Source organism: Triturus cristatus, chromosome 6 (assembly GCF_964204655.1).
Source record: "Triturus cristatus chromosome 6, aTriCri1.1, whole genome shotgun sequence".
In the NCBI taxonomy this organism is placed as follows: domain Eukaryota; kingdom Metazoa; phylum Chordata; class Amphibia; order Caudata; family Salamandridae; genus Triturus; species Triturus cristatus.
Window position 1 is genome coordinate 1,214,990,297 of NC_140589.1, and position 12,047 is coordinate 1,215,002,343.

The following is a 12,047-nucleotide window of genomic DNA, read 5'->3' on the forward strand; positions in this document are numbered from 1 at the left end:
CCTGGTCCAGGTATCAGAGGACACTGGAAAAGACCTGCAGTGGTGGCTGATGAACCACGATTGAGTCAGTGATAAACCCCTCTCCGGTCCCCAGCCACAGTTCACAGTGGTGACACATAAGTCACGCTTGGATTGGGGTGGCTATTTGGGAGGGATGGCGAGCAGAGGACTCTAGTCTCTGGCTGAGTCTCAGCTCAAATGCACATCAAAAAGATCCAGTACTTGTACAAGTAGACGGATCTTTTTGATGTGTATTTGGATATTGGGAGATGGAAGGTCCATGTATATGACCTCTCACCCCTCTATTGTGTAAAAGAAGTCTCTGCTCCACATCAGCTTGTTGGAGTTGGGAGTGATTTGCTTGGCATTGAAAATCTTTTTCCTTCCATTAAGGGAATGCTGGTTCAGGTGATCATGATCAGCACTACCGCCATATGGTACTGTAACAAACGGCAGAGTAGGGTCATAGGATATTTAACCTAATGGATTTTTCCCACAGCTTTGATCACAGTTCACAAAAGTGATGATTTTTACCTGCCCTCCTCTGAGAACAAGTATGAAGACTGTTACCATACTAACTCAAATGAAGATAACATTGAGGTTGAAACACTGGAGAAAATGAAAACTGGAGAATATTATGCACCTTTGACCAGCTTACTGTTGGAATCCATAGATCCAGTAACAGCTACAATTCATGTAAATATTCAGTTTTATTTTCACATATATTTAGTGTTCACTTCCGTTCTAATCTTTGTTTTGTGAAGTATCCTTATAACCAGGGCCAATTAAACTATACACTAGGGGAGGGTCTAATTATGCGGCAGCTTTGAGAAAAGTAAACGAAAGCTGGTTAAAGTGTTCACGAACAACACTACTGCCATGTGGTACTGCAACAAACAGGGCAGATTGGGGTCGTGGGCCCTCTGCCAGGAGTCCCTATACACCTGGATGACACTGGAACGTCAGGTCATTTTCCCGGTCATACAGTACCTGGCAGGCTCTCTGAACGTCAGTACGAACAAACTCAGCCTTCGATGCCTTGCGTGTCATGAATGTCAACTCCATCCAGAGGTGTTACTAGGTTGCTTCAACAACGTAGTGAACCTTGTCTAGATCGAATCCCCACTAATGAGAACGTGCAATATCAGCACTTCTTTATGTTGGAGTTTCCAAGGGAGCCCTTGCTACAGAGAAACATTTAGCCTTGAGTGGCACTCAGGACTCCTGTATGCCTTTCTGCTGATAATCCTTTGATCCCGACTTCTCAGGAAGATCAGCTCCAAGTCATCCTAGTGGCTCCATAATGGGCACTGAAAGTATATTGTCCGGAATTCATGTGCATAAGCATCGCCCAATGGTTTGCCCCTTCAGGAAGAACTCATGTTGCCGCGCAAGGCAGAGTCCTACACCTCAACCTGTGCGATCTTCACCTTCATGCCTGAAGATTGAGTGGCGGCAGTTTAGAGCCAAAAAGAGCTTTGTCATTATAGATCTGTCACACGAAAGACCACTGGGTCAATAATCACCTTTTTGTTAGGTTCACTGGAGCGAGGAAGAGGAAGGTAGTGCAGAAACGGACCATCTCTAGATGGATTGTACTCCGCATAAAGATATGCTACGCAGTGGACAAGAGGCAACCTCATGAGGAATTTCTCATTCTATCATAGCTGTGACCACTGCATTATCTTGCAGACTGCCTGTCCTGGACATCTGTCAGGATGCTACGTTGGCATCCTTGCTCATGTTTACCACACCCTACTACCTTGACAGTCCTGTCCATCATAATGGTCACTTTCCCCTTCGTTCTCCAGGATATCTAGTTCCGACCAGTTTCATAGACCCACCTCCAGGGAGGTATTGCTTTCATGTTTTTTCTATTAGATGAACAAGTTACTTACCTTCAGTAACACCTTATCTGGTAGAGACTATCTAGTCACAGATTCCTTACTGCCCCTCCCATCCTCCGCTTTCTGCAAAAATGCACCCTACTTTGGTGCCTCTATAGGCCCAGTGCACGTCACATCTGACGCCAACAGTGCCGACGCAGTCTCGATCAACACCAACTACCGGTGCGCAGAGGTACTTCTCAAGATTTGCCGGATCCAGTATGATGATCGGGGATATTCTAAGATTAGGAACCTGCGTCTAGATGGTCTCTGCCAGTTAAGGCGCTTTCAAAGGTAAGTACCTTGTTAATTAGGCCAATGTAATTAAAAAGGAAACGCTGGGTAGGTCCCTCCCAGTAACGGAACAGGCTTGTGACTTTAGATTTAGCATGTACAAACCTAGGCCTCTGTGTAGGTGATATTAGCGCGTTAGCATGGCCAACACCTGCAGTTGGATCATTCAGGGCAGGGTTACACGCCCATAAAGCATGTGGGGAACATTGCAGTCCCAACACTAACCCATTTTTATTGAGCACCAAATTGCAGTTTTATTTTGCTCCTTCATATTTTATTTGTTCCTGTTAACAAATAATTGTAAGATGAAAGAAAAAGGTTGTCAATGAAGCACTCTAAATTGTACCCATCATGAGCTATTGTCTTCTGTTTTACTGCCGTCGATATAAAACATTTTGAGTTATATGGTATAACTGACTACAGAAATAAAGCGTCTAAAAAAGAAAATATTATAAACTGATAGTCTGGTCGAGATGATAGATATCTAACCTTAATGCTCTTTTCCCACAGCTGTGATCACTATTCACGATAGTGATGATTTTACCAGCGCCCTCTCTGAGAACAAGTTTGAAGAGAGTTACCATGCAGACTCCAATGAAGATAACATTGACGTGGAAACACTGGAGAAATTGAAAACTGGAGAAGAGTATACATCTTTGACCGGCATACAATTGGAATTCATAGATCCCATAACAACTCCAATTTATGTAAATATCCAGTTATTATTTCAGTTCCACTATTGCTGATTTCCATTGTAACCTTTGTTTTATGTAGACCTCTTCTTATAATGGAATTATGTGGTAGGATAGAGTCAAATTATGTGGCAGGGTTGAGTAAATTATGATTTAAGAAAAAATCAAATAATCCAGCATAATGGCACACAGGGCTCGAAAAATGTACTCGACCGCTCGCAAATGCGAGTGATTTTTTTGAAGGGCGAGACAGTTTTCAGGCCTACTTGACCGGCCTGGCGAGTGCTATCTGCCACTGCAGTAGCAGGTGAAGGCTCTAGGGGGCAGCACGCACCACCTAGCATAGTGGTGGTGGTGCGGTGTGCGGTGAAGGCTCTAGGGGGCAGCAGGGTACGACGCCAATCAAGTGGTGGTGCGGTGTGCGGTGAAGGCTCTAGGGGGCAGCAGGGTACGACGCCAATCAAGTGCACACACCACCTAACATAGTGGTGGTGGTGTGGTGCACTGCCTATCGTTTTGTGGGTCCCAGGGCCGTCAATCGTGTAGCGCGCGAAAGCGCTACCAATGACGGCCCTAGACATCATTTTGGCCTGCCCCGGCGCTGTGCTGCTTAAAGTGCAGCAGTGACGCAGCACGCCACCACGCGTTCTCTTCACTGGAGTCGGGGGTGCAGGGCGATTGGCTTGCAGTCTAGGAGAGGTGAGTCGCAGTTTTTTCCATTATGTATATATGATTATGGTGTAGTTGGGGGATATAACGCAGATAGCATAGGAATTGAATGTTCAGGAAGATGTGAAATTAGAGGTCTGAAACCAGCATCTCGAGTCTACCCTAAAACAAATACTTTGTACCAGCTATGTGAAGGGCACAGTGGAAACTGATTTTTCTAAAGTTTGGATACCTACGAAGCCCAAAGGCTTCTACATGTGTAGAATATGCTCCATCCGTCATCTGGGGTACAAAACAAACACCAAATTCAAGTACAACACAACTAGGGAATATACAATTGAATAGTTTGTAAATTGTAATACTTGTTTCACTGTATATGTAGATGGTTGTGTATCTATTACAGCCGTTTTTTTAACTACCAAACCAGATGATGAGGTGCCATTTTCTTTGCTCGCAGAGGGCCCATAGCACTCTGGCTGCGCCAAACTTCCTTTTAGTTATTAGTTTACAGACTAAATTATTAGTTTACAGACTAAATTATTAGGTTACAGACTAAATTATTAGTTTACAGACCAAAGAGGCAGGAAATTGAATTTCATCTATGACGGACAAGAAGTCGGAAGAGGAGGGTTCTGTCAATCTGGGCAGCAAAGATGCAAAATACAAGGTGCCTTTACTTCTCTTTTTACCTACATAAAAATGCAGCCTTTTACATTGCACCTCTTCTGCTGAAATAGTGTAGACAGTTTTTTCCACCTTAGCAATTCCAAGCAAAACGTCTGATGATTTGAAGGCAGTCTGACAGACAGTGATAGAGCTCTCTCAGTGATGTTCAAAAGTCGGACATGAATCGAAGAGAAACATTGAGGTGGGTCTGGGCTTTGTATAGTTGTGTGTTTGTTTGATGTAATAACTAGTCCTCACCGCTGTAATAGAAGCCAGGCAGGTTCGTGGAAGTTAGTGCACTCATCGCAGAACTGGAGTATTTCACCTTCTATCCTGCGCACACGGCCCCCCTCTTCACACGGTCGCGCTTTGGGGGACCGGGGTCCAGGGAGGGGGCCGAGACGCTTGTGGAGGGCGAGGGGATTCATGATTGTAAACATCTAATGCTGCTCCACACATATATTTTTTCATATACACAACCATCATTACCACTCACTGGCCGTAGCTAATTCTGGGACCTTAAAGAGAGCCCCTTTCACTTGAATCTGGACAGGAGAACGGGTTATCTGAAGATACAAAGGAAATTAAATGAAATGTCTTCCCAGAGCTTAGAATAATCCTGCTTATGCAAGTTGCATTAGAACATTGTGTGGTGAATGTACTATGCTGACACTGTTTCTCGTTGCTCAAGTGGGTGTAATTTGTGAATATTTGCATGTTTCCCTCACCTTCATTGCTTGATTTTGCTCGCAAGAAAGGGTCACTCATCACCTCTAAGGTGCGGATTGTGCAGATTGTGTGACCGCTAATTACGACACCCCCAGTTTCCCCCATAAAAGTTTCCCCCCAAAAAGTACGTTTAGGCCGAGAGTTAGGCTTTGGGAGAGGGGAGTGAGCTTCACTATCGTAGATGTTGTTTCCGTAAAAAGATGGCGCAATTGCAGGGAACAACCTCAGCTGCTAGAATCCACAGGGCAGACCCCAATGTCACATTAAAACTAGACTATTGGTTTTGTCAGTGCCTCTGCCAGGAGTAGTTTTTGGAATGATAAAGGTTGTGTCCAGATCAGAGAGACCCCTTTTATTTTTGCTGCGTGCTGGTTATTAGGGAGCAGGATTTTCTAATATGTGACAGTAAGTGTGCCTGACCGGAGACGTTTTAACTGCTATGTGCGTGCCTGCCTGGCTTAAGCAGTGTTGCAGCTGGCCCGCTGGTGTTCCCATGTGTCTGTGGTGAGTAAATTGCAGGGAACAGCCTCAGCTGTGCTGCATGAATCCACAGGGCAGACCCCAAAATTTGCTGTTAATTTGGTTGGCCAACGTTGTTGGCGCTGCAAATGTTTTGAAAAAAATTCATATGCGATCAATTTGTGGGTCGAGTGCATTGATGTTAGGTTGAGTACAAAAGTCCACTCACTCGACCTGCAGGTCAAGTAAGATTTTTTAGATTTGTCGAGCCCTGGCACATTTTGTGATAGTATTTTTACACTTGTTTACACTGTCTGGTCATTGGTTGCACCTCATTAGTACCGGTTTGTAGGTAGCTTGCTCTGTATATACTATACCAAAGTGAGGTATAGTGTGCTCAGAGTCCAGTGGAACCCAAAAGGTAGGCAGAGGTAAAGTAGATAGCACCTCACTCTCCATTTGTGGTAGTTTGGTTGAGCAGTAAGGCTTTATCAGAGGACAGTGTTAAGCATTTGTTGTACCCACTCAGTCAGCAAATGAATTCACACACTCAAAGACTGAACTTCAGACCAATTGTTTTTTGTATAAAAATATTCTTTTAGTTACTTTATTTTCTAGAACCAAGCAAGCCTAGCAAAGGTAAGCAATACATACTTTACAGTAGCAATGCAGTTTGTGATACAGTTTGAATTGTAATTGTATATGCACTTTGTTTTGATTTACAGTATTGTTACTAAGAAATGCAATGCTTTGTTAATACAGTACATATACTTTGAATAGGCTTTTTAGTAAAATGACCAGTACATTACTTTCAGATTACTTTTCTTACACAGTGTAGTATACCTGGAAACTACACTGGGACATTCCATGTAAACCAGTAAGTAAAAGCATTTTAGGTTTTCCAACTCCACACTTAGAAACTTTTCATACGAAAACAGTCAATGTTATCCTGTGGAGAAAAATAGTGTTATCGGTTTAAGGGTAAGTAGTTTGTTGTGGGAGTTGGTGTTCTGAGGGGCTAGACTCAGGGGTCCCCCAGGGTCAAGAATGCACTCTTGTTACACCCTCAGCGGCACTAGGGCGGCTGGGTGCAGAGTGCTGAGGCCCAATGCTATCCAGTGGGGCATAGGGGGCCTCCGGTTGGTGGCTGCTGATGAGCAGGCCACTGGGTTGTGAGAGCAAAGCTCCTGGACTTAAGCTCAGGCGAATTGGGGTTTAGGCCAGCACAAAAGATGCACTCTCAGCGGCACTGGGGCGGCCAGGTGTGGAGTGCTGTTTTGGCATCGGAAGCCCTGTAGCCTTTAATGGGGAGTCTCCGGTTTACAAAAGCACTGCAGGCTCGGGGACACAGGTTTTCTGGGTGCAACCACCACTTGAAGAGGTAAGTTGGGATCTTGGGGGTTGGTTAGGCACCATTGGTTGGGCCACCCAAGGCTGTGTGGGGTGTCTGGTGCAGGGGTGCCTTTTAGGGCCGGATTTTCTTACCAGCTCCTGGTCCTGGTCGCGGTTGGGGGGGGGGGGGGGGAACCTTCTGTTTGAGCCTGCAGGCATCGGTTGGAGGCTTGGGAATAGTCAGGGGTCGCCGGATCTCTGCTCAGGATCGTCGGGGGACCTCCTTTTGGTGTTGGGCCACTCGGGCCTTGGGCGTCTGGTGCAGACCCGCGGATCCTTCCAAAACTGGAGTCTGTTGTTTGAACAAATCTGGTGTTCACAGGAGACAGAGTCTTGAATTTCTTGACGTTGCTGGCTGCAGCACACCAGCGTTTTGCTGGAGCAGGTTCGAGGTCGAGACAGGCCGGATTAGCTGCGGCCAAGTCAGTGGGTGCCCTCCTCTTGTTAGCTTCGGCACGGCTGTTTGGTCCTTCTTCTTCTCTTCTTCTGGTTTCTTGCCCAAGGAAGCAAGAACATGGGTGCCCCTAAATACTAGATTTAGGGGCGTTACAGGTAGGTAAAAAGGTTGGGACCAGTGGGTCCCTTCCCTGGGGTGGGTACACCCCTTATTACGCCACCCTCCAGTGGAAGGGGGGCATAAGTCTTTCCTTGGTTGTCTGGGTCCCCCCATCTCCAAGATGGCAGGGACTGAGAGTTGTGCTTCACCTCGCCGCCTCCATCTGAGGGGTGGAGGTGGGCACACCTCTCCATCACTTGTTTTTCCCCGATGGTTCTCATGCCCAAAGTTGGGGTCAGAACCAGTTGGGATCAGTTGCTGAAAGCAGCAAGTGGCCTGGGCAAGCTCACAAAGGCGGGAAGCCTTTGAAGCTTCCCCTTCGTGATCACTGCCCATCCTTGGGGAGGAGGCTTGACACATCGTCCCAGGATGTGCATTGTTTCAGGCCCTTGAGAGCAACAGGCCCTCGACCCAAGGGTCCAGAAACATGTCTGGTGGTGGCAGCTGAAAGCAGCCACTCAGCCTGGACACTAGTGGTAGGCCGTTTTTCAGGGGGCATCTCTATGATGCCCTCTGTGTGCATTTTTCATTAAATCCCACACTGGCATCAGTGTGGCTTTAATGTGCTGAGAAGTTTGATACCAAACTTCTCAGTTTTCAGTGTAGCCATTATGGTGCTGTGGAGTTTGTAATGACAGACTCCCATATACTCTTAATGGCAGCACTGCACTTACAATGTCTAAGAATGACACTGTAGGGGTACAGGGTTCATGCACCCGCACCCTCACCACTGGTATAGTGCACCCAGCTAGAGGGGTGACTGATCTATGCCAGGGCAGTGGGTTGTAGGCATGGCACACAGGGATGTGTGCCATGTCGACTCTTCACTTTGTTCTGCACCAAAACATGCAGCCTGGAAAGGCAGTGTGTGAGTGTAAAGGTACAGGGCCCCAAAGGGTGGCACAATATGTGCTGCAGCCCTTAGAGGTCTTCCCAGGTCACAGTGCCCTGGGTACCTGTGGTACCATTTACCAGGGGCTGACCTGTGGCCAGAGATGCCAATTGGGTTTGGGTACAGTTTTGGGGAAAGAACACAGGCCCTGGTAACCTGATTGGCAGGGAACCAGGGCGCATCAAGTCAAAAGTGCATCAGTAGTCTGGCAAAACGTGTGTGTGTCGGGGGGGTATTGCAACAGAAACCCAGCTTCTCACACGATTTAAGAGCAAATATATAAATGAGCAACAGAAAGGTGGCCAGTCCACTTTTACAAAGGGCCTTCTACTGTTGGGCAACACAAGTTGCTGCGTTTTTTGTAACTTTTGAACTGTTTAAGCTAAATACAAAAATATTTTTGGGGATAAAATGTGGAGATCATGCAGCAGATGATGGATAATGCAGCAAATCTATAATTAAGCAGGGGAAAAACTGCGGTCACACAATGAAATATTTCCAGTAGCCCTGCTTATAACAAAATATGTTGTAATTCTATATAGATTAAACTTTTCTATATAAGGCCTGCCAGAATTTTGTTTTTATTTTGTTCCTTACCTGCTAAGACGTGATTTCACCTGCTGCAAGAAGGTGTTTTCAAAGTTTGTGGTCATTACATGCCCGTTCTGCGCCTTCCTACTCCGAGCCAGAGCTCTGCTCCCAGCTTTGTTGGTTTTCTGACAATTTCTAAAACAATTTGACCAGTGTGCTAAGCATTGATTTCCTCTCCAGAGTAACTTGTTTCGATCCGTGGTGCGACTGCAGGCAGCTGACATCGGTCATGGACCTACAAGAGGTGTCTCTTTGGTGCCTGGGCTTGGGTCATGACTCAGTCTTGTGATAACTGTGCCTTCGTGCGCCCAAAGGTGATCTGAGGCCAAGAGGTGAAGCTGTACATCACAAAACACAAGTAGTTGCGACTTTTGCGTACCCCGCTTTTGTTCCAAGGCTTGGGCTTGCTCTCGAATCCATTCCAGTAACCTCTCCCCTTCACTCTCGAACTCTTCCGGTACGTTGAAGTCCAAGTGCAAGCATAAGAAAGCAAAGCAGGATTCCACACAATTATGCCACTCTGACTCTAAAGAGAAGGCTTGAGGGCATCATGATGTCAGACACACCACTTTGCGGTCTTCGCCCACGGAACAGGTTTCTCAGTTGGTCTACACATGACCTGACTTTCCCTAGATATCATCAACCCTGCAGCAGATTGAGGCCTTTGTGGAGGAAATAATGCAAATATCTGAAAGAGGCTATTATTTATAGATTTCTTACCTTAGAATTACCACCAGGCGTCAGACTGGATCCGGAGATTTTTTCTTTAGCAGTACCCCTGCGTGTCTGTAAGTGGCGTCGGTCGACTCCGCGTCTGTCTTTGGCGTTGTGTTCGCCGGAATGACCTCGCGGTATCTACTTAGACGCCACCCCTGCGTGCTGACGTTCGTTCTTTTTATTTCCATGCGAGCCAGCTCAGATCCGGAGCGAGCGGTACCCTTAGTCATTTTCTTAGATGTTTTTTTTTTATTACTTTAGTTGACTTCCTTTTTCGAGTCGTTTGACTCGTGGTGCACGGAGGGATGTCACATCGACGGACCGGCGTCAAGCCTTGTGACTCCTGTCACAAGCTGATGTTGGTCACGGACCCACACCTCGTGTGCCTTTGGTGCCTGGAGTGCGACAATAACCCAACGTCGTGCTCCGACTATCGGGCCATGATCCCAACGTCTTTGCGGGAGCTGTCCCGAAAGCTCTAGGAGGCCCGGCAGTCAGCTTAGTGCCGCTCGTGCTCTCGGTCGAGAGGGAGGTCGCAGGACTTGTCGCGGAGTCACCACCATCGCTCTTCGTCTGAGTTGTTGTCTTCGGGTAAGTTGAAGCACAAAAAGAAGGCGAAGAAGCACTGTCACTTCACGTTTTTCCCCATCTGTCTGCCGACTCGGGATGCGGAAGGTCGACGTCCTTCTGCTCCGTCCGTGGAGCCTACTGGGACGGCTCAGTGTCCCTCCCTTCCTGGAAGCCGGAGCGTCCCCTGCCAAGCTTTGTCAGTTCTACGAATCTCTCCACTCCGTCTTTGGGCAGCCCGACTCCTCCAGAGTGCCTACGGGCCCTGGGGGCTCTAGGCCTTCAATGTCGGTGACTCTGGCTCCACCGGGCCCCCAGGGATCCAGGCCTGATTCCGGTTCATTGCCAGTCGACCTTACGACTCCTCCACCGATTCTGATGCCGGTTGTATCCCTGGCCTCCCCCTTGCTTTGCACACGGAACAGGACCGGCGCTTTTGTACAACTATTCTCGCCCTGAGTGGCGGCCAGAGGTAGGTGAGGAAGACTAGGAGGGGTCTCTTGACCCTTTGGCAGAACAGCTCGAGGAGCCAGACAGGAGAGAGGAGTTGGGGGAGGCCAGTGGTCTGGATACCTCCCCAGACCTTGGCATGCTTTCTCCCCCTCCCGTGGCCACGGAGGAGGGATCCTCCTACGACATGGTGTTGCGTAGGGCTGCTGAGGCCTTGGACCTTGAGCTTCCTACGGTGAGAGACAGGACAAATCTCTTGACCGAGGTGCTTCAGCTGGCAGCGGCCTCATCGGAGCCCCTGCTGCCATTCAATGAGGCCCTCACAGACATCTTTCTAGGCACCTAGTCCATGCCTAGCACAGGGGCCCCTGTGGATAGGATGATTGCCAGATGCCACCGCCAGGCCCCGGGTGACCCTATTTTCCTCTCCCAACACCCTACCCCTGTGAGCTTGGTAGTCTAAGCCTCAACATCTAAAGGCGTGTTCTCTTCTGCTCCCCCATGTAGGGAATCTGAGAAGCTGGACCATCTTGGGAAGATGTTTTCTTCCGCCAGCTTAGGACTTCAGTCAGTAAACACTGCATGTCTCTTGGGCCGCTACACCCACATTCTGTGGGATACGTTTACGCAGGTGCTGCTACAGGGCCCGGAGGAGGCCTGGGTCTCACACTCCCGTGTGGTCACAGAAGGGAGAGATGCGGCAAACTTTGCCATCCGCTCTGGGCTGGACACGCCGACTCGCCGGGTAGAATGATTTATACGTCAGTAGCTCTACGATGCTACGACTAGCTTAGATCCACTGGCTTTTCTAGGGAAGTCTAATCAACCCTTTCGGACATGCCCTTTGATGGTCGAAGCCTGTTTGGCAACAAGGCAGAGTGCGCTCGAGTGCTTCAAGGACTCTAGAGCAACGGGCAGATCCTTGAGCCTCGCCATCACCTCTCATTCTGCGCAGTCTGCCTTTCGCCCCTTTCGTGGCTACGGAAGGAGAGCCCCACCACGTTCCGCCCTGGGTCACAGGCCGGTGCATGCTACCCAGCATCTACACGGCTGCGGACGTGGGAATCCAAAGCAGTGGTTCTGTGGGCCAGCGGGCGGGCCAGTCCTCAAGTGCACCCTCGGGTGCAGCCTCTAACCCTTCTTAGTCTGATCTTTCAGGGCTACCAGTTGCCATTGGGCGGCTAGATCTGCCATCACCTCCTCCACTGGCAGAACATCACGTTGGACAGGTGGGTTTTGCAAATAGTCCGAAGGGGCTACTCCCTCCCCTTCGAGACTACCCCTCCATCCAGGTCACCTCAGTACCATCGCATGTCGGAGGATCGTCTGGCCCTTCTCGAACAGGACGTTTTGGTACTCTTGGCCAAGGGAGCCATCGAGCGAGTTCCTGTCCCTGAAGTAGGTCGTGGTTGCTATTCCTTTAATGTGTTGATAGAGGACTGTGCCTTCTTAATCAATTTTTCATAACAGAATAATTTCCAGAATTC

General features: G+C 48.3%; 1 protein-coding gene across 1 annotated transcript in view; it reads left to right on the forward strand.

Moving 5' to 3' along the window:
• Positions 1-12,047, forward strand: part of AHCTF1 (AT-hook containing transcription factor 1) — a 1,022,752-nt gene that overhangs the window by 795,747 nt on the left and 214,958 nt on the right. Inside the window, exon 34 of the mRNA XM_085612122.1 lies at positions 2,691-2,887. Within this exon, the coding sequence (XP_085468248.1) occupies positions 2,691-2,887 (197 nt within the window). The remainder of the gene's footprint in view (positions 1-2,690; positions 2,888-12,047) is intronic.